Source organism: Myotis myotis, unplaced genomic scaffold (genome assembly GCF_014108235.1).
Source record: "Myotis myotis isolate mMyoMyo1 unplaced genomic scaffold, mMyoMyo1.p scaffold_m19_p_3, whole genome shotgun sequence".
Classification (NCBI taxonomy): domain Eukaryota; kingdom Metazoa; phylum Chordata; class Mammalia; order Chiroptera; family Vespertilionidae; genus Myotis; species Myotis myotis.
This window is the reverse complement of record NW_023416335.1, coordinates 89,627,172-89,652,300: the sequence shown is the minus strand read 5'-3', so window position 1 is coordinate 89,652,300 and position 25,129 is coordinate 89,627,172. Positions and strand designations below refer to the sequence as shown.

The 25,129-nt window shown below is 44.2% G+C and overlaps 1 protein-coding gene across 7 annotated transcripts in view; it reads right to left on the bottom strand.

Annotated features, from left to right (window-relative positions):
- The window catches only part of VPS36 (vacuolar protein sorting 36 homolog), a 44,081-nt gene extending 20,808 nt beyond the window's left edge, over nucleotides 1–23,273 (bottom strand). For 6 of the 7 annotated variants that reach the window (XR_004965894.1, XM_036298230.1, XM_036298229.1 and 3 more), the window contains exons 1-3: nucleotides 23,116–23,273; nucleotides 7,037–7,105; nucleotides 4,848–4,918 (exon numbers count right to left, since the gene is read on the bottom strand). Coding sequence is in view for 6 of the 7 variants with exons in the window: in XM_036298230.1 (XP_036154123.1) it covers nucleotides 4,848–4,918; nucleotides 7,037–7,105; nucleotides 23,116–23,211 (236 nt within the window). In the remaining variant the exon portion in view is untranslated. Of the gene's footprint in view, nucleotides 1–4,842; nucleotides 4,919–7,036; nucleotides 7,106–23,115 lie in introns of all 7 variants that reach the window. The other variant, XM_036298234.1, reaches the window with a different exon arrangement.
- Nucleotides 23,274–25,129: the final 1,856 nt, after the last annotated feature.

Genomic DNA, 25,129 nt, shown 5'->3' with positions numbered 1-25,129 from the left:
GGCCTCTCCAAGACACAAAATAATTGAAATGCAAAAGGTTAAAGACAAAGAGAGAATCTTAAAAACAGCAAGAGAACAGACTTATCCTATATAATAAAAGGCTAATATGCAAATTGACCGAATGGCAGAATGACCCGTCGCTATGATGTGCAATGACCATCAGGGGGCAGACACTCAATGCAGGAGCTGCCCCCTGGTGTTCAGTGCGCTCCCACAAGGGGAGCACCGCTCAGCCAGAAGCCAGGCTCACAGCTGGTGAGCACAGCAGCAGTGGTGGAGCCTCTACCACCTCTGTGGCAGCGCTAAAGAACAGCAAGCAGAGCGGTAAAGAGCAGCAAGTAGGTGGGTGGTAAGGAGCAAGGGCTCCCAGACTGAGAGAGGGGGCAGGCCAGGCTGAGGGACACCCCCCCAAGTGCACAAATTTCGTGCACTGGGCCTCCAGTATATCTACATGGGAGCTCCCATAAGACTGTCAGCTGATTTCTCAACAGAAACTTTGCAGGCCAGAAGGGAGTGGCAAGTAATATTCAAGGTGATGAAAAGCAAAGACCTATAACAAATATCACTCTAGACCAGGGGTCCTCAAACTTCTTAAACAGGGGGCCAGTTCACTGTCCCTCAGACCACTGGAGGGCCGGACTATAGTTTAAAAAAAAACTATGAACAAATTCCTATGCACACTGCACATATCTTATTTTGAGGTAAAAAAACAAAACGGGAACAAATACAAATTTGTATTTGCATGTGGCCCGCGGGCCGTAGTTTGAGGACCCCTGCTCTAGACAGAACCTAGCTGGAGAACCTAGAGACAGAACCTGGCTGGAGAACCTGGCTACAGAACCTGGCTACAGAACCTGGCTGGAGAAACTGGCTGGAGAACCTGGAGAGAACCCAACTATGCTGATCACTTGAACACTGCCTCCATGTCATTCCTTCTTCGCCGACTCCGTCCACACCTTTGGGAACCCCTGGACCTGCTGGGGCTGGACCCCAACAGAGCCTCTGGGACAACTTCAAGTGTACCAACATTTGCATTATGGTGGTGCCAGAAAAAGAGAGAAAGCAAGATATTGAAAACCTATTTGAAGAAATAATGACAAAAAACTTCCCCTAACTGGTGAAAGAAAAAGACTTACTGGCACAAGTCCAGGAAGCACAGAGAGTACCAAGAAAGAGGAACCCAAACAAGCCAAAACCAAGACACATCATACTTAAAATGCCAAGGGCAAAAGACAAAGAGAGAATCTTAAAAGCAGCCAGAGAAAAGCAGTTAGTTACCTACCCATCTGACTGTCAGCTGATTTCTCAAAAGAAACTATGCAGGCCAGAAGGGAGTGGCAAGAAATATTCAAAGTGATGAAAAGCAAGGACTTACAACCAAAATTATTCTACTCAGCAAAGCTCTCATTTAGAATTGAAGGTCAGATAAAGAACTTCACAGACAAGAAAAAGCTAAAGGAGTACATCACCACCAAGCCAGTATTACATGAAATGTTGAAGGGTTTTCTTTAAGAAGAGAAAGAAGAAGAAGAAAAAGATTTAAAAAATATGAGCAATAAAAAGGCAATAAATACATATCAACAAGAAAAAAACACCAAAACAAAACAATTATCACTCTACCCAGTAAAGCTATCATTTAGAATTGAAGGACATATAAAGAGCTTTACAGACAAGAAAAAGCTAAAGGCGTTCATTACCATCAAACCAGTATTATACGACATGAAATGTTAAAGGGTCTCCTTTAAGAAGAAGGAAAAAAATATGAATAAATATGTATCTATCAACAAATTAATCTAAAAAACAAAACAAAATAAATAAGCAGAACAGAAACAGACTCATAGATAAAGAGAACACTTTGAAGGTTGCCAGATGGGAGGGGGTTGGAGGGACGGGTGAAAAGAGTGAGGGGATTAAGTAGTAAAAATTGGTTGTTACAGAATAGTCATCAGGATGTAAAGTACAACACAGGGAATCTACACTAATAAAAGAGAAAGATGCAAATTGACCGTACCTTTGTGATGCCCACCAGCCAGTTAGGAGTATGCAAATTAACCCAACAAAGATGGTGGGTTAAATTGCATACCCAGGCACTGAGTGGCTGGAGCAGGCATTCCACACTGCCCCCAGCCGCTCTGGGCCTCTGGGCAGCGTGGGAAGGCAGAAAGGTGGCTCCCGGTCGGAGCGACAGGAGTGCTGGCAGCCAGGGGAAGGAAGGCCCATTCTTGCACGAATCTTCGTGCATCAGGCCTCTAGTATAGTCAATAATATTCTAATAATTATGTATGGTGTCAGATGGGTACTAAATTTATTGGGATGATTATTTAGTAAGTTATATAATGTCTAAATCACTGGAGTGTATACTGGAAACTAATATGTCAACTGTAATTGATAAATAAAAAAGATTTTAAATATTTTTTTAAAAACTTATCTCTGTAAAACTGGCCAGCAGACATTTTATTAAAACACCATCCAAAACTAACATTCTATACTGTCATTTTTGGAAAATGCCACTTGATCAACAGTATGACCTAGAAAAATATTCAGTAGCAAAAACATTTTTCAAAACAGTGCTGCTCTAGGAACACAAATTACCATCATCTTTATGACTACCATTATCTTCTATGCTATTAAAAATACCACTATATTTGTTCAGTTTTATGTGTTTTTTTTCTTTTTTTTCCCAACCTGCTCAATAAACAATCTTCTTCTATAAAGATTAGCAAAATCAAAAGACTTAGCCAAAATATCTTGGATATCTAGCTTAAAGCTTTTTCTTTATGTCCACAGTACAGATTCACCTATAATGCAATTTAACTTTGTTTAGGCCCAGGTGGTTACATAAATATCACTGTGAAATACCATGTGTGGGGCCTCCTCAATTTAACAAATGTTTTGTTTAGTGAACTGGGGCCAATTTGTAAGGACTCTTCATCTATTCCTTTGTGGTGAATATCTTTAAGTGCAATAAGCAAACAAACTGTGTAAGCAGCCTGGCCAGCATGGCTCAGTGATTGAACGTCGACCTATAAACCAGAAGGTCACGGTTCGATTCCCAGTCAGGGCACGTGCCTGGGCTGCAAGCTTGATCCTTGATCCCCAGTGGGGGATAAGGGGTGCAGGAGGCAGCCAGTCAATGATTCTCTCTCATCATTCAGTTTCTATCTCTCTCTCCCTCTCTCCCTCTCCCTTCTTCTCTGAAATCCATAAAAAAAATTTTTTTTTAACTGCAAGCAGAACCACAGGACTGTTTGAAATGAACTGCCAACTAGAGCAACTAAACTATGACCATTGGGATAGGATGACTGAGCAAAAGCATTATATAATCTTTAAAACTAAAAAAACCTGAGTCCTGCTATCAGATTTTGTCAAATGAAACCTAATGAAAAGCTAAAATATTATGATACAACATGAAGTTTAAAAATTCCAAAGTTAGCATAAAAGATTCATGCAAATTTTTTCACCTATTCATTTCTTGAGTCATTCAATATCATATTTCATTAAGTTTAAAATCCACCAAATCAAAGAAGCATCTTGGGTTCTTTGTTAAAGGATGAAAATATGCATACATCTTTGAATCAATAAGATATGATAAATATTTGGGGCAGGGGGAGCTAGAAACTATAGAGAATATTTGAAAAAAGTTAACTTGGCAAATTATTAAATTCCTCCTCACTGGAGATGTTTAAAAATAAGACACTAATATGAAGGTAACTATTTTGAATATATTTGTTACAGTTTAGATTTCCTTATAACACCGCAGAGAAAAATTCAAATGATCTAAAAGACTCTTAAAGTTTTACTTTGTAGAACTTAAAAAGAAAACCAACATATACAAATATCAAATGCTGTACAACTGAAACTAATATAATGTTGTATGTTAATTATACCTCAATAAAAAAATAAAATAAATTTTAAAGAAAGAACATATAAGATGGAAAGAAGTGACAAGGGGCAAAACATAAATTAGAGAAATAGCCTACTCTAAAAATAAATACCTTATTACTCTTCAAAATGTTGGTTAGTTTCTTTTATGTCAAGTAAGCAATCTTTTAGGCTAGCTACATTATAATTAAGGCATACATTGCATTTCCAGTGAAGTTCAGCACTTATTTAACATCTATTAAAGTATCTAACTATGCTAAAGCTAAAAATGGGCCCATGTGGAAAAAAATTCCTCATCAGCAATATCTGTTCATAAGTTGACCTCAATTACATACACTTAAACTATAAAGCCAGAATTCTGTATATCCTTGAGTAAACAGAAACATTTTAACCTGTGGTTTTAAACCAGGTGAGCCACATCTGATTTGCCTGGGACAGTCCCATTTTATGCTTGACTGGTCCAATTATAAACAGCACTCCCATTACTTATAAATGTCCCAATTTGGACAATAAATATTATGATACCGTAACACTGGTATATCAAAAATATAAGTGAGAAACTTAATGATCAACTAGAAATAGGAGCAAAATCAGTTCCTTTCTTCATTTCTGATTTTAAGTACTAAATAAGATACACAGACATTTAAAAGTAAATGTCTGTGGAAATATATACAATGACAACTGGACCACATTTAGTTATTATGACCCACGGATATTATAGCAAACCTTAGTACTTGATTCATGCTTTAAGAATGACTTCCATTTATCAATGAGCTTAAGGTAGGATAATACCTTCCGAGGGGAACTCCTGATCAAGGACAGTTATTTATAAAGCCCTCAAACACAATCATTAGATTCATGTCCCCATATGTAGTCATGGCACAGCAGTAAATTAACTAAATTAATGATAATAGCTTGAATGGAAATGTATTTTGTGAATAAAAACTATAATTTACAGACCTTACCTTTTCCCAATTCCAGCCGCCTGTTCTTCAATGAACACAATTTGAGAAAGAGGAATAGCCATGCAGCATTCCTAGGAGGAAATCAATAGAAAATATGAGTCATAAGACCAGTCAGAAATCCTTGTTTTATAGCACTTAATAGAATGTCAAATACCTTTAAGGTACTTAATAGTAAAAACAATAAATAATAACTATGTTACTTTATTCCTTAAATAAATTTAAGGAATAACTGAATGAAAGCAATGCTATGGTGGCATTTTACTACGTGGAAAAACATAAGATTTTAAAAACAGCTATAACTACCTTTGTTTTCACAGTAGGTACATTTTTAAAACGTAATATTTATATGCGACTTTTTACATATACTATATTCTTTTTTTTAATATGTTTTTATTGATTCAAGAGAATAAGGGACAGGGATAGAGAGACAGAAACATCAATGAAACAGACACATCACTGATCGGCTGCCTCCTCCACGCCCTCCACCGAGGATCGAGCCCACAACCCAGGCATGTGTCCTGACTGGAAATCAGTGACTCTCGGTTCATAGATTGATGTTGAATCACTAAGCCACACCAGAGCTAGGCTATAATATGTTCTTATATAGAAAACAAAAATAAAACAGGTAAATCAAAACAAAGATAAAGAGTGTTATTCATTTTCCTTTAAAATTTCCTACTAGAGGCCCGGTGCACAAAATTCTTGCAGAGGGGGGGGTGGTCCTTCAGCCCTGCCTGCACCCTCTCCAATCCGGGACCCCTCAGAGGATGTCTGACTGTCAAGGACATCCTCCTCAACTGGCAGTTGGACATCCTTCTCGCAATCCGGGACCGCTGGCTCCTAACTGCTCACCTGCCTGCCTGCCTGATCGCCCCTAACCACTCTGCCTACCTGCCTGATCGCCCCTAACTGCTCTCACTGGCCTGATCACCCCTAACTGCTCCCCCTACCAGCCTGATCACCCCTAACTGCCCTCCCCTGCCAGCCTGATTGCCCCTAATTGCTCTCCCCTGTCAGCCTGATCACCCCTAACCACCTCTGCCTTCGCCCCCGCCACTGTGGCTTTGCCAGAAGGACGTCCGGAACGACATCTGGAAGACATCTGGTCTAATTAGCATGTTACCCTTTTATTAGTATAGATAGTTCACTCACCCACCCAAAATTTTAAACAGAAAATAGTAATATAGCTTTCCTTTATTAGTAAATTTAATTTTTTAATTATAAATGAATGGCATTCAATGGCTGGTTTAAGGATTTCTAAATTTGCCTCTTTATATGATAATCAAAAAATTATACTAAGATTAACTCATAAACACACAGTTTAAAGACACCTATCCCTCAAAAAAAAATGTTTTTCTTGAGTGTATATTTCTTTTAAAAGAGTTAGAAAACATTAATAGTTCTAAGGCATGCATTATCAACAACAGAAATATCACCACTAAAGGGACAAAATTGGATCTTGGGAACCAAAAAGAGTCTTATATTTTGCAATGGTTAGTGACCTTTCAAAGAGCCTCAGTATAGTATACAGTTTACCTGTGATATTAAAATTTCATGGAGAGACAGCTATTATAAAAATAATGTAGAAGACATTGTTTATTGTACCAGCAACACAGAAATTTATTCACAAACACAAATACTTTCAAGTTCTTTGGAATAAAGACATCAGCTCTACTAGCATACACATAACTTGTTCTCCCTTCCTAGAAATGAAAAAACAGGAGTTTCTCCTCTTGCTGAGTGACTTAGAGGCTGTTTTTCTCAATATCTGGGTAAAAGCATGCACTTCCCAGCAGACCCATCCTCCTGATTCTCAAAAGCAATCAGAGAGCTGGGTTGTTTTGAGGATGAATGAGGCTTTTTAAGGACCCCTAAAAACTGATGGGAGAATTATTCCTGTTACACATGGAACATTCAGGTATGAGGTAGGACCTGATGGGTATTTTAAAAACAGGAGTCATCATGATTCTCTATTCAGTAACTACAGACTTTTCTGGAGCTGAATGAGGGACAACACCATACCCCCTCTATGTGCACTCCATTCAGACAGATCTTATGGGATACACACTCTAATAACGTTCTGAAATTAAAAATTTGCTGCATCTATTTATAGTATGCCAAAAAGGGAGAAAAAGAAGAAAAATTCAGTGATTTAAAACTTAGAACAGATGTAAAAAACTGTATCTTACATGATTTCTCTGATCTCTCCAAATTAATCGATGTGTACTAAGAAGGAGGGTCCCAGCATCAAATTTTATCTAGAAAGACAAGATCATCACATAATATTAATAACGTATCACTCAATGTGGTCCAGTTGTTCTTCCGCACAAATTATACAATAGTTTTTCACACATAAATATTTTAGAATTTGGGTTATCACAAATTAAAGAGAAACAATGCTACACACTTTATAAGCTATATATACAGCCTTGCTAAAATTAGGAAAAAATTGCAAACAACCTTGATGTGCAACAATAAGGGAGTGGTTAAATCAAGTATGGAACATTCCTAACATGGACTCTATACAGAGGTTAAAAAGAATAATGAGGTACAACTTCACAGACTGCCATGGAACTCTTAAGACATAGAGTTAGTGGGTTGAAAAGCAACTTACAGCATATTACACATGATAGATAGATGATAGACAGACAGACAGACACACAAACATAATCTCCACATTCCTCAAACTACAGACATATACATAAAAGTAATAGAAAAGGGTCTACATGGCATACTTGCTGGTCTATTAACAATGATTATCTCAAAAAAAGGATGAAGGAGTAGGGAGAAGCAAAGGGTCCTTTTTTAAAACTTCACTATTGATTGAATTTTTTCATGAGATTGGATTCGTGTGTAACACTCATATAATTTTTAGAAATAATTTTTAAATACTAAGAAAATCTAGAAATAGACACAAACACATAAAAAGTAAGTGTGAATGAAGATTCAACCAGTAGCACTGGGACAAGTGGGTTGCCCAGTAGGAAAAAACAATAAACATAAAGTTGGATTTATACCTAACATACTGCACCAAAATAAGTACAGGATGGATCAGATATCTGAGTTTAAAAATATATATAAAAGCAATACCAAAAAATCATGAGAGAATTTTTAAAATAATCTCAGAGTGGAGAAGGTCTTTGTAAGAAAAACACTAAACCAATTAGCATTAGAGGAAAAGATCAATAAATTCAACTATACAAACATGTACGCACACAAATTCTTCATGGAAAAACCCACCAAGGGCAAAGTTAGCAGACTGAGAAAAATAATTGTAACTCCTATCAGAGACAAAGGGCTAATTTCCTTAAAATATAAAGAACTCTTACAAATCAATGAGAACATTGCCTGTTTCTCTAATGGGTTACAGGCTAAGGCTATTAACAGGAAGTCCACAAAAAAGGAACCACAAATAACACATTAATAGGATTTACCTTATTTCATCAATTTTAAATGCACATCCCTTATACACACATTTTAATAAGTATGCATCTTATAATCAATGGCATCTTAGAAATTTTCAAATACAATAAGTACATAAAGATGCCCAACCCCATTGATAAGGAAAAGGCAAATTAAGGCAATATCAAGATACCCTTTCGTCCATGAGATTGGCAGAGACCCAAAAGTTTCATAAGATTGTGTTGGTGAATTGTTGGGAAATAAGCATTTGCACACTTAGCTGGGAGGCTAACCTTTCAGGAGGGCAGTGTATTAATATCTGTCAAAAGTACAAATACCTATGTATTCCACATACAAATACCTATGTAGCACAGCTCTCTAGAATGATGCACTGGTGGCCTCTAATGGGGAATTGGATGCCAAAGAGACAGGGTAGGAGGGAGACTTTTACTTTATACTTGCCGTGGGTTTTTAATTTTTATCATGAAATTTTTGTCATCTACTCAAAACACAAATGTAAACGTGTTTTTTAAAACTAGAATACAGAGCTTCTTGTCAAGATGGCAGAGCATGTAAATACCATATGTTTATCTTCTCATAACCACATCAAAATTACAAAAAAACTACAGAATAACCATCATTGATATCTTCCTGAAGTCTAGCTGAACAGAAGTCCTAAAGCTAAGGACATACAGAAGAAGCAACATCCAGACTGGTAAGAAGGATAGAGAGGTAGACAATGCTGGTCTCACACCCATGTGTGTTGGCTAAAAATCAGAAGTGATATCTTGGCTGTGAGAGGTGGAGGTCCCCCTGAAGAGCAAGGGGTTCCAGGCCTCCCAGCCCGTGGTTCCAGTGCTGGTTAAAGAAGTCCCCCCAACTTCTGTGAAAACCAGCTGGGATTGTGGCTCAGTGGGATGGAGGGCTGCTGGAGTCCCAGGAGGTCCTCTTAAAGGGCTCACACAGACTTACTCGCTGACTGACCTGCTCACTCTGAGCTCCAGCACTGGGTGGCAGCTTGAAAAGTGCCAGGACATATGGGGAGGAGGTAAATCCTCTGGCTTCAGGGCAAGGGCTAGAGGGGCAGCTTTCTACCAGACAAAGTGCTGGAAGAAAAGCCACTGTTCCTTTGCTGAGCCCTCCTCCTGTCAGCACAGGAGGGTGCCATATCTGAGTCTCCATTAACCTGGCTAAAACTGTTTCCCAGGCATGGTGATTACCTGAGACACCCACCCCACCCAACTTTTAGGCCCACCCAAGCCACTTCCAATGGCTTTTCCATACAACCAACCTCTCTTGGCTCATGCTGCAGACCTTCCTAAAATTTCTCAAAGGTTCAAAAACACTTAACAAGCAGCACCTGGCCTCACCACGTCACAGAACTCTTGCTAAATAGTCCGAAACCCAGCACCAGTGGCAGCCAGCCTCAATTTGAAGCTTAGCATCTCACAGGCACCTCCAACCTCAGCACAAGTGGCAATCATCTGCAAATCACTTTGTAGCTCATCAGGTGGTCCCGAGCAGGGCATAGGCAGCAGCTGACCTTGGCCTATACCTCCTGGGAGGCCCCAGAACAAGTACAACCAGTGGACAGCTTCAGACCACACCAGAGTACCATCAAACCACCTCCATGAGCGACTCAAGGGGCAGACTCGACCGGCACCAAAGCCCCACTGAAGCAAGTTCTCCATGAAATCAGCCTCTGCACAGCAGTTCCTACGCTATAGTTATGGCCGGTCCTCACAGCGGATCTGCCTGGGGGTCAATCCCTCCCAGTGATGTGTCAACAGCAATCAAGGCTCAACTACAACAGGAGGGTGCTCAGAGCCCAAATGGGGTGGTGAGAGGGGACTGCGCACCTGGAACACCCAGCTTGAGTGACTGGGAGCCCTGTGCCACTGGGTCCTACAGGACAACTACTACATAGAGCAGTGATGGCAAACCTATGAACCATCTGACACGCGAACTCATTTTTTTGGTTGATTTTTCTTTGTTAAATGGCATTTAAATATATTAAATAAGTATCAAAAATATAAATTGAGAAACCAAGATGGCGGCATAGGTAAACACCAGAGTTTGCTGCCTCAAACAACCACTTCAAAAATACAACTAAAAGATGGAACGGACATCATCCAGAACCACAGGAAAGCTGGCTGAGTGGAAATTCTACAACTAGAAGGAAAGAGAAAAGCATACCGAGACTCAGAGGAGGCGCACTGCGGAAGTAAAATGCTAAGGTACAGAGGCGGACACAGAGCAGGCTGGCGGCTGAGGGCGCGGCTGTCGTTTTCAATCGGGAGGGATCTCAGGCTCTGAGCTCCAGTTCCGGGTGAGTCTCTGGGGACCCAGACTCATACGGGAGAAGCAGGACTGTCTGGCATCGGTCAGAACTCGAGGGCAGCTTTCTCTCGGAGGGGCTTGCAGCAATTGCCAAGACATTGAGAACTGGGGCCTCTGAGAGCAGCCATAACTGCTAGCCCCGCCCTGTTGATCCCGTGGGACCCGCCCTGCCCACGCCCTGCAGGGAGACTTTTGCTGGATAGCCTAAGGCAGAGGCTAGATTAGCACCTCCCTAGAGATCCAGGAGCCAGTGTACCCAGAGGTCAGAGTGGGACCATCCAGTTTGCAGCTCCTTGGAACCATAAAGGACACACTCAGGGGGCAGACTCTGAGCACCAAAGCCCCATTGAAGCAAGTCCTGCCCCAGAGGGGTGTCTCCAGAACAGAAGTTCTCCCACTGCAGACACAGCTGATTCTCACAGCCAATTGGCCTGGAGGTCAATTCCTCCCAATGATACCTACAACAATCAAGGCTTAACTACAACAAGACTGTGCACAAAGACCACAAGGGGGTGCACCAAGAGTGTCCTCCTCAGGCAACTGGGGAGGCTGAACCACTGGGCCCTAGAGGACACTTAGCACAGAAAACCACTTTATCAACACAGGGAAGCATAAAAAATGCGGAGACAAAGAAAAAGGACACAAATGACAGAAATGGAGGAAAGCAAACTACTGGATATAGAGTTCAAAACCACACTTTTAAGGTTTTTCAAGAATTTTCTAGAAACTGCGATAAACTTAATGAGACCTAAAAGAAATCTAATGAGACCCTCGAGGTTGTGATAAAGGACCAACTAGAAATTAAGCATAAACTGACTGTAATAAAGAATATTGTACAGACTCCCAACAGCAGACTAGAGGATCGCAAGAATCAAGTCAAAGATTTGAAATACGAAAAAGCAAAAAACACCCAACCAGAAAAGCAAAATGAAAAAAGAATCCAAAAATACGAAGATAGTGTAAGGAGCCTCTGGGACAGCTTCAAACATACCAACATCAGAATTATAGGGGTGCCAGAAGATGAGAGAGAGCAAGATATTGAAAACCTATTTGAAGAAATAATGACAGAAAACTTCCCCCACCTGGTGAAAGAAATAGACTTACAAGTCCAGGAAGCGCAGAGAACCCCAAACAAAAGGAATCCAAAGAGGACCACACCAAGACACATCATCATTAAAATGCCAAGAGCAAAAGACAAGGAGAGAATCTTAAAAGCAGCAAGAGAAAAAAAGTCAGTTACCTACAAGGGAGTACCCATACAACTGTCAGCTGATTTCTCAACAGAAACTTTGCAGGCCAGAAGGGAATGGCAAGAAATATTCAAAGTGATGAATACCAAGAACCTACAACCAAGAATACTTTATCCAGCAAAGCTATCATTCAGAACTGAAGGTCAGATAAAGAGCTTCACAGATAAGGAAAAGCTAAAGGAGTTCATCACCACCAAACCAGTATTATATGAAATGCTGAAAGGTATCCTTTAAGAAGAGGAAGAAGAAGAAAAAGGTAAAGATACAAATTATGAACAACAAACATGCATCTATCAACAAGTGAATCTAAGAATCAAGTGAATAAATAATCTGGTGATCATAATAGAATCAGGGACATAGAAAGGGAATGGACTGACTATTCTTGGGGGGGAAAGGGGTGGGGGAGATGGACAAAAATCGTGCACCTATGGATGAGGACAGTGGGTGGGGAATGAGGGCGGAGGGTGGGGCGGGAACTGGGAGGAGGGGAGGTATGGGGGGAAAAAAGAGGAACAAATGTAATAATCTGAACAATAAAGATTTAATTAAGAAAAAATATATATAAAAAAAGAAAAAGAAATAGGAAACATAAAAATGAAGATAGAAAACATAAAAAAAGAACCAGTCAAAAATGAAGAATACATTAGAGGGACTCAATAGTAGATTAGATAAAGTAGAGGATCAAATCAGCAATATCTACACTAATAAAAGACAAACATGCAAATTGACCATAACTTCATTATGCCTTAACCCACGCCCACCAGCCACTCAGAGCAACTATATGCAAATTAACCCAACCAAGATGGTGGCTGGCAGCCACAGAGCTGGAGCAAGCAGGAGGCTTGGTTGTTCCAGTGATGGAGGAAGCCAAGCTTCCCACCTGCCATGGCTGGCTCTCAGCTCCACTCAAGGCAACAAAGTTTCAGTTATAGAAGGTAAATAAACCCCAGATACCTGCTTTCAGCCCGCCGTGGCCACGGAGCTGGAGCGAGCAGGAGGCTTGGGTTGCCCCTGGTGATGGAGGAAGCCAAGCTTCCCGCCCGCTCTGGCCGGCTCTGATCTCCACTCAAGGCTACAAAGTTTCAATTATAGAAGGTAAATAAATCCCAGAATAAAAAGAAAAAAGAGAAAAAGGAGAGGCTGGGAGCTTCCATCGCTGGGGGGCTTGGCCAGCCTGAAAACAGCCCTCAGCCCCTCACCCAGACTGGCCAGGCACCCCAGTGGGGACCCCCCACCCTAAAGGAGGTGTGGCCAGCCTGCAAACAGCCATCAGCCCCTCACTCAGGCTGGCCAGGCACCCCAGCAGGACCCCCCTACCCTGATCCGGGACACCCTTCAGGGCAAACCAGCCGGCCCCCACCCATGCACCAGGCCTCTATCCTATATAGTAAATGGGTAATATGCAAACTACCCTAACAGCAGAAGGACTGGGAATGACTGATCACTATGACACACACTGACCACCAGGGGGCAGACGCTCAATGCAGAAGCTGCCCTCTGGTGGTCAGGGCGCTCTCACATGGGAGGAGCTCTGCTCAGCCACAAGCCAGGCTGATGGCTGCCAGCACAGCGGTGGTGGCTGGAGCCTCTCCTGACTCCTTAGCAGCACTAAGGATGTCCGACTGCAACTTAGGTCTGCTCCCTGCTGGTAAGTGGACATGTCCTGAGGGCTGCCAGGCTGCCAGAGGGATGTCTGACTGCCAGCTTGGGCCCAATTCCCAAGGGAGCGGGCCTAAGTCAGCAGGTGGACATCCTCCGAGGGGTCCCAGACTGCAAGAGGGCATAGGCCAGGTTGAGGGACCCCCCAAGTGCACAAATTTTTGTTCCCTGGGCATCTAGTATAAAAGCCTAAGCAACCATTTACGATCAATCCACTGGTTGTTATGATGCGCACTGACTACCAGGGAGCAGACACTCAATGCAGGAGCTACCCCCTGGTGGTCAGTGCACTCCCACAGCCAAACTCCTGTGGTCCCTCCCCCTGGCTAGCCAGCCCCAATTAGGACTGGGCAAGACAGCCCCGATTGGCCTTGATCACTGGCCAGGCTGAGGGACCCCACCCATGCACAAATTTGTGCACTGGGCTTCTAGTTTAGAATATAAGTTAGAAGAAAACATGCAATCAAAACAGAAAAAAAAAAATCCAAAAAATCAGGACAGTTTAAAGGGTCTCTGGGACAACATTAAAGATACCGACATTCTCCTCATGGGGATACCAGAAGGAGAAAAGAGAGCAAAAATAGGAATAAAAAATTTTTGAAGAAAAAGATCAAAAATAGGAATAATAAAATAACAATAAAAATATCTATCAACAATTACTTTAAATGTAAATTGATTAAATGCTCCAATCAAAAGATATAGTATCTCAACAGATAAAAACAAGACTCTTAAATATGCTGCCTACAAGATACTTACTTCAGATTAAAAAAAAAACACACACACACTGACTTAAAGTAAAGGTAAAGGGAAAGAAGAAGATATTTCATGAAAATAGAAACGAGAAAAAGAAAAAAAAAAGCTAGGGGAGCAATATTTTTACCAGACAAAATAGACTTGAAAACAAGAGACAAAAAGGACCCAGCAATTTCACTTTTGGGTATTTATCCAAAGAAACCCAAAACACTAAATCAAAAGATATATGCATCCATATGTGCACTGCAGTATTATTTACAATAGCAAAGATATGGAAGCAACCTACATGCCCATCAATAGATAAATGGATAAAGAAGTGGTGCATATATACAACGGAATATTATTCAGCCATAAAAAAAATGAAACCTTGCCATCTGCACCAATATGGGTACTGTGCTGATTAAAATAAGTCAGACAGCCCTAACCGGTTTGGCTCAGTGGACAGAGCGTTGGCCTGTGGACTGAAGGGTCCCAGGTTCGATTCCGGTCAAGGGCATGTACCTTGGTTGCAGGCACATCCCCAGTAGGAGGTGTGCAGGAGGCAGGTGGTCAATGTTTCTCTCTCATCAATGTTTCTAACTCTCTATCCCTCTCCCTTCCTCTCTGTAAAAAATCAATAAAACATATTTAAAAAAAAAATAAGTCAGACAAAGACAAATGTCACGATTCCACTAATATGTGGAATCTAAAATACAAAATAAAAAAACAAGCAAAACAGAAATAAGCTCATAGATACAGAGAATATTTTTATGGTTGCCAGATGGGATGAGGGCAGAGGGGGAGGGTAAAACGGGTAAAAGCATTGCCCTGGCCAGCATGACTCAGTGATTAGACCTTCAGCCCACGCACCAAAGTATCGGGTTGCAGGTTTGATCCCAGCTCTGGTCAGGGCTCATGAGGAGGCAACAAATTGATATGTCTCTCACATCGATGTCTCTCTCTCTCTCTCCTCTCTTCCTCCTATCCTCCCGCCTGTCCACTCCCTCTAAAATCAATGGAAAAAAATAGGGTGAAGGGATTAAGAAGTACAAATCAGTACTTACAGACTAGCCGTGGGACATAAAGTATAGCATAGGGAATATAGTCAATAATCTATAGTAATAAAAGCGTAATATGCAAATCTGCCAAAGGGCCATACAGCAGAACGGGACTGCAAGGGCCAAGGCAGCCAGGCCTACTCTTGCACAAATTTTGTTCATAGAGCCTCTAGTACTGTAATAACTATGTATGGTATCACATGGGGACTAGATTTATCATGGTGATCACTTCATAAGTTATATAAGTGTCTAATCACTGGGTTGTACACCTGAAATTCATATAATATTGTACATCAACTGTAAATGAAAAATTGGGGAAAAAAATTTTTAAGTATAATACAATCACAAAAAATGCCAGCTAAGTCTTTAGGACCAAACTTTTAATCCCCATTATTTGTTACTATGCATTGAAAATTATATAAATAAGCAAATTTTACAGTTGCAACCCAAGAGATTAATAAACCAAACTACTTCATTTCAGTTAAAAGCAAAAATATACTAGAAGCTTCTATTAACTCTAATTACTAGAAAGTAGAAATTGCCCTTCCGTAGGACTTGCTTATATCTTTTTGAGGAACAATTTGTCATTTCAAAAGTTACAAGGTTAATCCCGTTTATAAGGCTGTCTTACAACACAAACTCAATAAAAGCATTTTAGTGAGGGTCCAGTTTATTACAAATAATAGTCCTTTTGAGTTTAAAAGAATGTGGTTGCGATGTCTATCAATTAAATAAACAATTCAAACATTATAGAGCATACATAAGTAAAAATAACCATAATGTAGTTGACACTTATATTACAAGATACTCATATTAATATAAAAAGCAGGTTTCAAAATAGCATACACTGCATGATTACATAAGCATACAGCATGCACACGTGCATGCAAACACACACACACACACACACACACACACACACACACACAATACACCAAAAGTCATTATTAGTGGTTAAATTACTGATTATTTCAAGTTTCTTTTTTGCTTACCCACATTTAACAACTTTGTCTAATAAAAAAGTTAAGAAAATTTATTACAGGCATATATAATGTCACATAACTCTAAAATATATATAAACTAGAGGCCCAATGCATGAAATTTGGGGGGAAAGGGGGGTTCCTCAACCCAGGACTCCTTGCTCCTAACCGCCCACCTGCTCATTCCTTACTGCTTGCCTCGATGCTCCTTAGCGCTGCCATGGAGGTGGGAGAGGCTCCCGCCACCACCGCTGCACTCGCCAGCCATGAGCACAGCTTCTGGCTGAGCAGCACTACCCCTGTGGGAGCACACTGACCACCAGGGGGCAGCTCCTGCATTTAGCGTCTGCCCCCTGGTAGTCAGTACACATCATAGCAACCAGTCGTTCTGGTCGTTCTGCCATAAGGGTTGCTGGGTTTTTATATAGGTAACTAGAGGCCGGTGCACAAAAATTTGTGCACTCAGGGGGGAGGGGGGTCCCTCAGCCCAGCCTGTGCCCTCTCGCAGTCTGGGACCCCTTGGGAGATAAGGACCTGCTGGTTTAGGCCTGCTCCCGGGTGGCAGAGGGCAGGCCTAATCCCTAGGTGCAGCCCCTGGTCGGGCTCAGAGCAGGGCCGATTGGGGAGTTGGGGAGCCGCCCCTGTCATGCACAGAGCACGGCGGAGTGGGAGGTTGCGATGCCACCCTCAGTCACGCTCAGGGTAGGGCTGATTGGGGGGTTGGGGCACCACCCCCTGTCACACTCAAGGCAGGGTCAATGGGGAGGTTGCGGCGCCACCCCCTGTCACGCACAGAGCAGGGCCAATCAGGGGGTTAGGGCGCTGCCTCCTGTCACGAACAGAGCAGGGCCCATCAGGGGGGTTGGGGCTCCTTACCTGTCACGCACAGAGCAGAGCCCATCGGGGGGTTGGGGAGCTCCCCCCTGTCACTCACAGAGTAGGGCCGATAGGGGAGTTGGGGCACCACCCCCTGTCACACACAGAGCAGGGCGGATCAGGGGTTGGGGTGCCGCTACTCTCACAGTCAGGGCAGGGTCGATGGGGAGGTTATGGCTCTACTCCATCACACACAGAGCAGGGCCCGTGGGGGGGATGGGGGGGGGTTGGGGCGCCACACCCTGTCACACACAGAGCAGGGCCGATCAGGGGGTTGGGGAGCTCCCCCTATCAGGCACAGAGCAGGGCCGATCAGGGGGTTGGGGCACCTTCCCTGTCAGGAACAGAGCAGGGCCGATAGGGAGGTTGTGGCCCCGCCCCCTGTCACACACAGAGCTGCAGGGCGATCAGGGGGTTTGGGCGCTGCCCCCTGTCACGCTGATCCCGGTGCCTGGAGGTCTCGCGGCTCCGCTGACCCCAGTGCTGGGAGGCATATTACCCTTTTACTATATAGAATAGAGGCCTGGTGCATGGGTGGGGGCTGGCTGGTTTGCCCTGAAGGGTGTCCTGGATCAGGGTGGGGGTCCCCACTGGGGTGCCTAGCCAGCCTGGATGAGGGGATGATGGCTGTTTGCAGCTGGTCACACACCCTTCAGGGTGGGGGTCCCCACTGGGGTGCCTGGCCAGTCTGGGTGAGGGGCTGAGGGCTGTTTTCAGGCTGGCGGGTGACTGAAGCTCCCAACCGCTCCTTTTTTTCTTTCATTTTTTTTTATTCTGGGCCAGCTTTAGTTCTGGCTCCAGCTCTGAGGCCTCTGCTGCTGAAAGCAGGTATCTGGTTTGTTTAGGTTCTATAATCGAAACACTGTATCAACTCCAGTGATACAGTGAGATCCCGGCCGGCTGAAAGCTGGTTTCTGGGGTTTTGTTTAGCGTCTAGATTTGTTACAATGTTTCAAACTGCAAGCTCAGAGGCCGGCAAGGCAGGCGGGGAACGTTAGCTTCCTCCGTCACTGAAGCAAGCAAGCCTCATGTTTAGTTTAAGCTGCCTAGCTGCTGGCCGCCATCTTGGCTGGCAGTTAATTTGTATATCGCCCTGATTAGCCAATGGGAAGGGTAGCGGTCGTACGCTAATTACCATGTTTCTCTTTTATTAGATAGGATTTTTGTTAAATCAAACACATGCAGAAATATTCTTTTGTCCAAAAAGTCCTTGTATAATAAAAACCAACACTTTTGAGTTGAAATTTAAAAATTTATTTTCTAAGAGTAAGGCATTACTGAATTACCAATATCTTAATATTAATAAGTATTAACTAATATGGTTAATAAACTTTAATGGTCAGAGTCCTACTGAACCATCTACTGTATACTCTGTGAGAAATTATTCAACACCACAGAGAAAAGATTTTATGAGTTCCATGTTTTCCTATGAATCAGAAGTAAAACATACATAGTAGTGGCACTTAATTCTGATTGGTTTCAAAGGTTTGGGTTAATCTTGTGTATATAAAACCAAATAATTGAAAATATTTTTTAAATCTTTTTGCCAATAAGGTTGCCCTTTTCTAACAGCAAATATTTTATCAACTTAAGAGTAGTACATGATGCTACATTGGAGCATAATAGTTTTGATTAAGGAGCTATTTATCTTGCCCTAGCCAGTTTTGCTCAGTGGATAGAGCATTAGCCTGTGGACTGAAGAGTCCCAAGTTCCATTCCAGTTAAGGGCACATGCCCAGGTTGCAGGCTCGATCCCCAGGAGTAGACGTGCAAGAGGCAGCCAATCAATGATTCTCTCTCATCAATGATATTTTTATCTCTCTCTCCCTTTCAAGGGATCCCAAGGGATTATGAGTTAAACATGATATACAAGTTTAGACTGGTTTGCTTCTACCACTTGAATAATTTTAACTACTTAAACGTTGATCTAACTTAAGCATTTGATGAGTAAGTTCTTACCCTCTTTTGTTTTTTTATTTAACATTTTTTCTGTTATAAAAGTAACAGACAGTTAAAAAATCTGAAAAATAATTTTTAAACTAAAAAAGAAAATGAAATCAATCATAATCATACCAGAGTATATGTATACACACACACATATATACACATATATGTGTGTGCATATATGTGATGTGTGTATATATGTGTATGTGCATTTGTATAATCTTTAAACAAAAAGAGGTCATGATATTTATAGTTAGTTTTTTAACATGCTTTTTTCACTTAGCAGCCTATCATTAGCAATTCCTCATCAGGACTGTCATATTTAATTAACCAATCCCTATGGTAGACATTCAGATTGCTTCCAATGTTTCTCTATACATAATAATACATAACATATAATATTGCTGAGATGAGTATCCACATTTGTTACATTTTTATACATCCTCTAGAGGCCCGATGCACAAAATTCATGCAAGAGTAGGCCTTTCTTTCCCCAGCTGCCAGCACCGGCTTTCCTCTGGCACCTGGGACCCAGGCTTCCCATGCAACCCTGGCTTCCTCTAGAAGGTCGTCCGGAAGGACATCTGGTCTAATTAGCATATTATACTTTTATTATTATAGACTAGAGGCCCGGTGCACAAAAATTTGTGCACTCGGGGGAGATGGGGGGTCCCTCAGCCCGGCCTGTGCCCTCTCTCAGTCTGGGGCCCCTCGGGGGTGACCACTTGCTGGCTTAGGCCTGCTCCCCGGGGGATTGGGCCTAAGCTGGCAATCAAACATCCCTCTGGCAGCCCGGCAGCCCTCGGGGGATGTCCACTTGCCAGCAGGGAGCAGGCCTAAACTGGAGTCGGACATCCTTAGCGCTGCTGAGGAGGCAGGAGAGGCTCCCACCACCACCGCTGTGCTGGCAGCCATCAGCCTGGCTTGTGGTTGAGCAGAGCTCCTCCCATGTGAGAGTGCCCTGACCACCAGAGGGCAGCTTCTGCATTGAGCGTCTGCCCCCTGGTGGTCAGTGTGTGTCATAGTGATCAGTCATTCCCAGTCCTTCTGCTGTTAGGGTCAGTTTCCATATTACCCTTTTATTATATAGGATAGAGGCCTGATGCACGGGTGGGGGCTGGCTGGTTTGCCCTGAAGGGTGTCCGGGATCAGGGTGGGGGTCCTGCTTGGGTGCCTGGCCAGCCTGTATGATGGGATGATGGCTATTTGCAGCTGGTCACATACCCTTCAGGTGGGGGTCCCACTTGGGTGCCTGGCCAGCCTGGATGATGGGATGATGGCTGTTTGCAGCTGGTCACACACCCTTCAGGGTGGGGGTCCCCACTGGGGTGCCTGGCCAGTCTGGGTGAGGGGCTGAGGGCTGTTTTCAGGCTAGTGGGCAACTGAAGCTCCCAGCCTCTCCTTTTTTTCTTTTTTTTTTTTTATTCTGGGATTAATTTACCTTCTATAGCTGTCACTGGAGCTGAGAGCAGGCTCCAGCTCTGAGGCCATTGCAGGCTGAAAGCAGGTACCTGTGTTTGTTTAGATTCTATAATTGCAACATTGTTTCATCCGGAGCTCAGAGCTGAGCTGCGGCAGGCGGGGAACGTTGACTTCCTCCATCACTGGAGTAAGCAAGCCTCATGTTCATGTTTGATTCAGCTGCCTGGCTGCCAGCCGCCATCTTGGCTGGCAGTTAATTTTCATATCTCGCTGATTAGCCAATGGGAAGGGTAGCGAAGTTACGGTTAATTGCCATGTTTCTCTATTATTAGATAGGATATTTACCAAGGGTAAATTCCTAAAAGTGAAATAACTAGATGAAAGCAAAGAAATATTTTCTAAATCTTATAGTATATGCAGCCAACTTGCCACTTTACGCTATTGATCACATTATTTTTTAAATTAGTTGAGGCTATAGAAGATTCTGTGAATGAAAACAAATAACCTATCTATACTGATTATGAAAATAACAAATTATCCATCCATAATGGGCCCATGTCTGATCAGTAGAGGTTTAACTCCTGTCTTTCCTGATAACTATGTATCTTACTTAGGCAAGTCACTTTCTGAGTTTTTCTCAGTCAGTGAAATACTAACCTCATACACCCATTGAGAGGATTAAATGAGATTGTATATAAAGCGCCCTGTATATAATAGGTGCTCTAGTTATTTAGAAATTTGTTTAACAATGTATTTCACACCCACAATGAGCCAGAAGAAACAAGGATGAGTAAGGCAGATTTCCTGCCCTCCTGGTCTATTAGACAGCCACTTGTGCACACTTGTCTGGGAAATGTGTTGGGATACAAAGCTCTGAAGGCTAAGCAGTCAAGGCAGCCAGTGAAAGATTTTGAAAGGAAACTTGATCAGACCTGGAAGCTGACTTGCAGCTTCCTAGAGTCTTCAGACGTGTGAGATCTGGAAGCCTTCCAGCAGATGGAGGAGGCCAGGACACAGGGCTTTCCCCCGGGACTCAGTCGGGCCCTCAGTCACACTAGTAACACCTCAGCAAGTGACTATTTCCAGCCCAGGGGCCACAGTGGTGAGCTGGCTTGTCCTAGAGTTCTGTTTCCATTTCAAGACACCTACACCCCTCCTTCACCACCCCAAGTGTTTAGAACAGTTAAGAATTCTTGACTAGATCAAAGGTCTCAACTCAACCAAGTTTTTCTTAATCTTCAGATACCTATTATCTACTTGTCTGCTAAACCAAGAAGCAAAACAATTTTAAGAGAAAAACAGAATTTGCTGGTTTAACAATCGTTTTTCATATACAGGTATTAATGGTTTTGATTTTTTATTATTTTAAATATATCAAAGTTACATTACGTGTCAGCCAAGATGTCCCTAATTTGCATGCTGGGATTCTACAGACTAGAGTGTTGTGCTTTGCAAAAGCATGACTTCCAGAAGGGTGTGGCTTTGGAGGAGTCTCTGAAGACTAATCTACCCTTGTCAGCTTTCAGTTCTGAGAGCGGGGCATCATCAGACCCGGGTTACTCAGGCTTCCCATTTAAAATGGTTCCAAAGGTGTAACCTTGGTTTAAAAAACAAAAACAGTTAGCTGTCACTCCAGCGAAAAAGTGCAAACCCGATTTGGAATCAAGTCAATAAAAGTGCTGAGGAAGTAAATGGCTAAGTCCAAGCAAATTACTTAAGAAAAAGACCTGCCTCCATAATGGAGACAACACAGCACATGGAAAATGCCCAGAGGAGGGAGAGCTGGGCCGGCGGAGCCTCCGATCCCGGCCGCGGGGAGCCTGCGCCCCCGCAGGCGCAGCCAGGACCAGCCGTGGGGCAGGGAAGGTACAGAGGGAAGTGTCACCAGCAGAACGAGGACGGAGACAGAGCGGGCGACACTCCGGAAACGAACGTGGATGTTTACGTGCTCTGCTACTCCCAGCTCACACAGGTCAACCAGAACAGGAGGGCAGTGGCGGTCAGATGAAGTCCCCGCAGAACGCCTGCTTACAGCTGACACTTATCCCCTCGGTTTGCACACCCATCTCCGAAGGTGTATGCTTGGATTACGAGGCGCGGCCTGCTACACTGCATCACTCGACAAAACAAACGCTCAAAATCCCTTTCTAACGTAAATTTCTTTTTTAAAGAAAACTTTAGCTTTTCGGCGTCTCAACGAGATGAGACCTCTTCTCAGAAATCCACTGAAGCAATCGGCCGGCCGCTCCGGGGGCTGGGCCGGAATCCCCGCGGCGCCGGGAGGCCGCACGGCCCGCCCTCCCGGTGGGAGGGACGAGACCCCGGCGGGGTCCTCACCAGCGCGGGGCACGCGCCGACCAGGCGGCGGAGGACGGGTGACCCGGCCGGCGCCCCTCCCGGCCCGCGCAGGCTGTGCCATTCTAAGGAAGATTTCGGGGGGCAGAGGGGGCGGGCCACCGTGCGCACCCGCCGGGAACCACCGGCCCGGCGTCGGAGCCAGTTCGGAGCCAGCGCGCAGCTCGGGCGGCGCCGACGCGCGGCAGGCCGGCCGACTGCGCGCCGAGGACCGAGAGCGAGGCCCGGCTGGGCCGCGCTGCCGCCCTACCTTCTCCTCGCCGTCGTAGATGCGCACCCCGCGCTGCTGGATCACCAGGGCCTCGTGGATCTCCAGAAGGCCGCTGGTCCACACGAAGCGGTCCATGCCTTCCGCCTGGTCCGCCCCACCGGCTCGCCCGCGCCGCCGCACTCGGGCAGCTTGTGAGCGCTGGGTGGCCTGCACCGCCCCCTGGCGGCGGGCGGGGAGGGAGCGGCCAGCGGGAGCCCTGGGGAGTGCGCGGGCACGAAGGTCCCCAGGGACGTGCAAGTGTGCCTGCAGCGCCCCCTGGCTGTCGTTCCGCCAGTGGCCGGCGGGTTGTCCACCCCATCCTTTGTCCCGCAGAGGCAGGAACCCAGAGCTTACAAGGGACTTTGGTGGAGCCGGGACCGCAGTTTGGACTTCCTTATTGCTCATTATTCCTGCATCCCAAATGAATATTTATGGCCTGAATTGTTTTTACACAGCTGCAATGGAAACCGAGGGTCCGGATTTAATGTGTGATTTTGATTTAATATGTAGCCCCAGCACTCTATTCAATTTCTTTACAGCATGCCGTTAAATGTTAAGCCCTTACCTTAGTTATTAGTCCCTTGAGGCAGCAAGAGCAATGGCCATCCCTTGACGAATGGATGCAAGATAGGGGTTTGTTAAGCTAAAGATAACATCATGACCTGAGTTGTATTTCAGCTCCTGAAGCTGACGGACCCCCTAGCCACATCCTCATGAAACCAAACTGAAGGACACCAAAGGTGATCTCAAGACCTGAAATAAATGATTTACTGTCCTAAAATTTTTCTTCAATTACAGATATTCAATATTATTTGATATTAGTTTCAGGTATACAGCGTAGTGGTTAGAGTCTACCGTTAGACATTCATATAATTTATGAAGTGATCCCATTGGTAAGTCTAATATCCACCTGTAACCATACATAGCTGTTACAATACTATTGACTATTTTCCCTATGCCAGTGGTCGGCAAACTACGGCTCGCAAGCCACATGCGGCTCTTTGGCCCCTTGAGTGTGGCTCTTCCACAAAATACCACGTGCGGGCGCACATGTACAGTGTGATTGAAACTTCATGGCCCATGAGCAGAAGTCAGTATTTTGTGGAAGAGCCACACTCAAGGGGCCAAAGAGCCGCATGTGGCTTGCGAGCCGCAGTTTGCCGACCACTGCCCTATGCTGTACTTACAACTCCATGACTATTTTGTAACTGTAAACTTGTACTTCTTAATCCCTTCAAGTTTTTCACCCAAACCCCCAACCACCTCTCTTATCTGGCAACCATCAGTTTGCTCTCTTCTATTTTGTTTGTTCATTTATTTTATTCGTTAAATTCTACATGTAAATGAAATCATATGGTATTTGTCTTTCACTGTCTGACTTACTTCACTTAGCATAATACCCTCTAGGTCCATCCCTATTATCACAAATGGTAAGATTTCATTCTTTTTTTATTATTATTACTAGAGGCCCGGTGCACAAAAATTTGTGCACTCGGGGGGGAGAGGGAGTCCCTCAGCCCGGCCTGTGCCCTCTCGCAGTCTGGGACCCCTCGGGAGATAACGACCTGCTGGCTTAGGCCTGCTCCTGGGTGGCAGAGGGCAGGCCCAATCCCTAGGTGCAGCCCCTGGTCGGGCTCAGAGCAGGGCCGATTGGGGAGTTGGGGCACCGCCCCCTGTCATGCACAGAGCAGGGCGATCAGGAGGTTGTGATGCCACCCTCAGTCACGCTCAGGGTAGGGCCGATTGGGGGGTTGGGGCACCGCCCCCTGTCACACTCAAGGCAGGGTCGATGGGGAGGTTGCAGCGCCACCCCCTGTCATGCACAGAGCAGGGCCAATCCGGGGGTTGGGGCGCTGCCCCCGTCACACACAGAGCAGAGCCCATCAGGGGGTTGGGGCACCGCCCTCTATCACCCACAGAGCAGGGCCGATCAGGGGGTTGGGGTGCCGCCACTCTCACACTCAGGGCAGGGCCGATGGGGAGGTTATGGCTCTACCCCATCACACACAGAGCA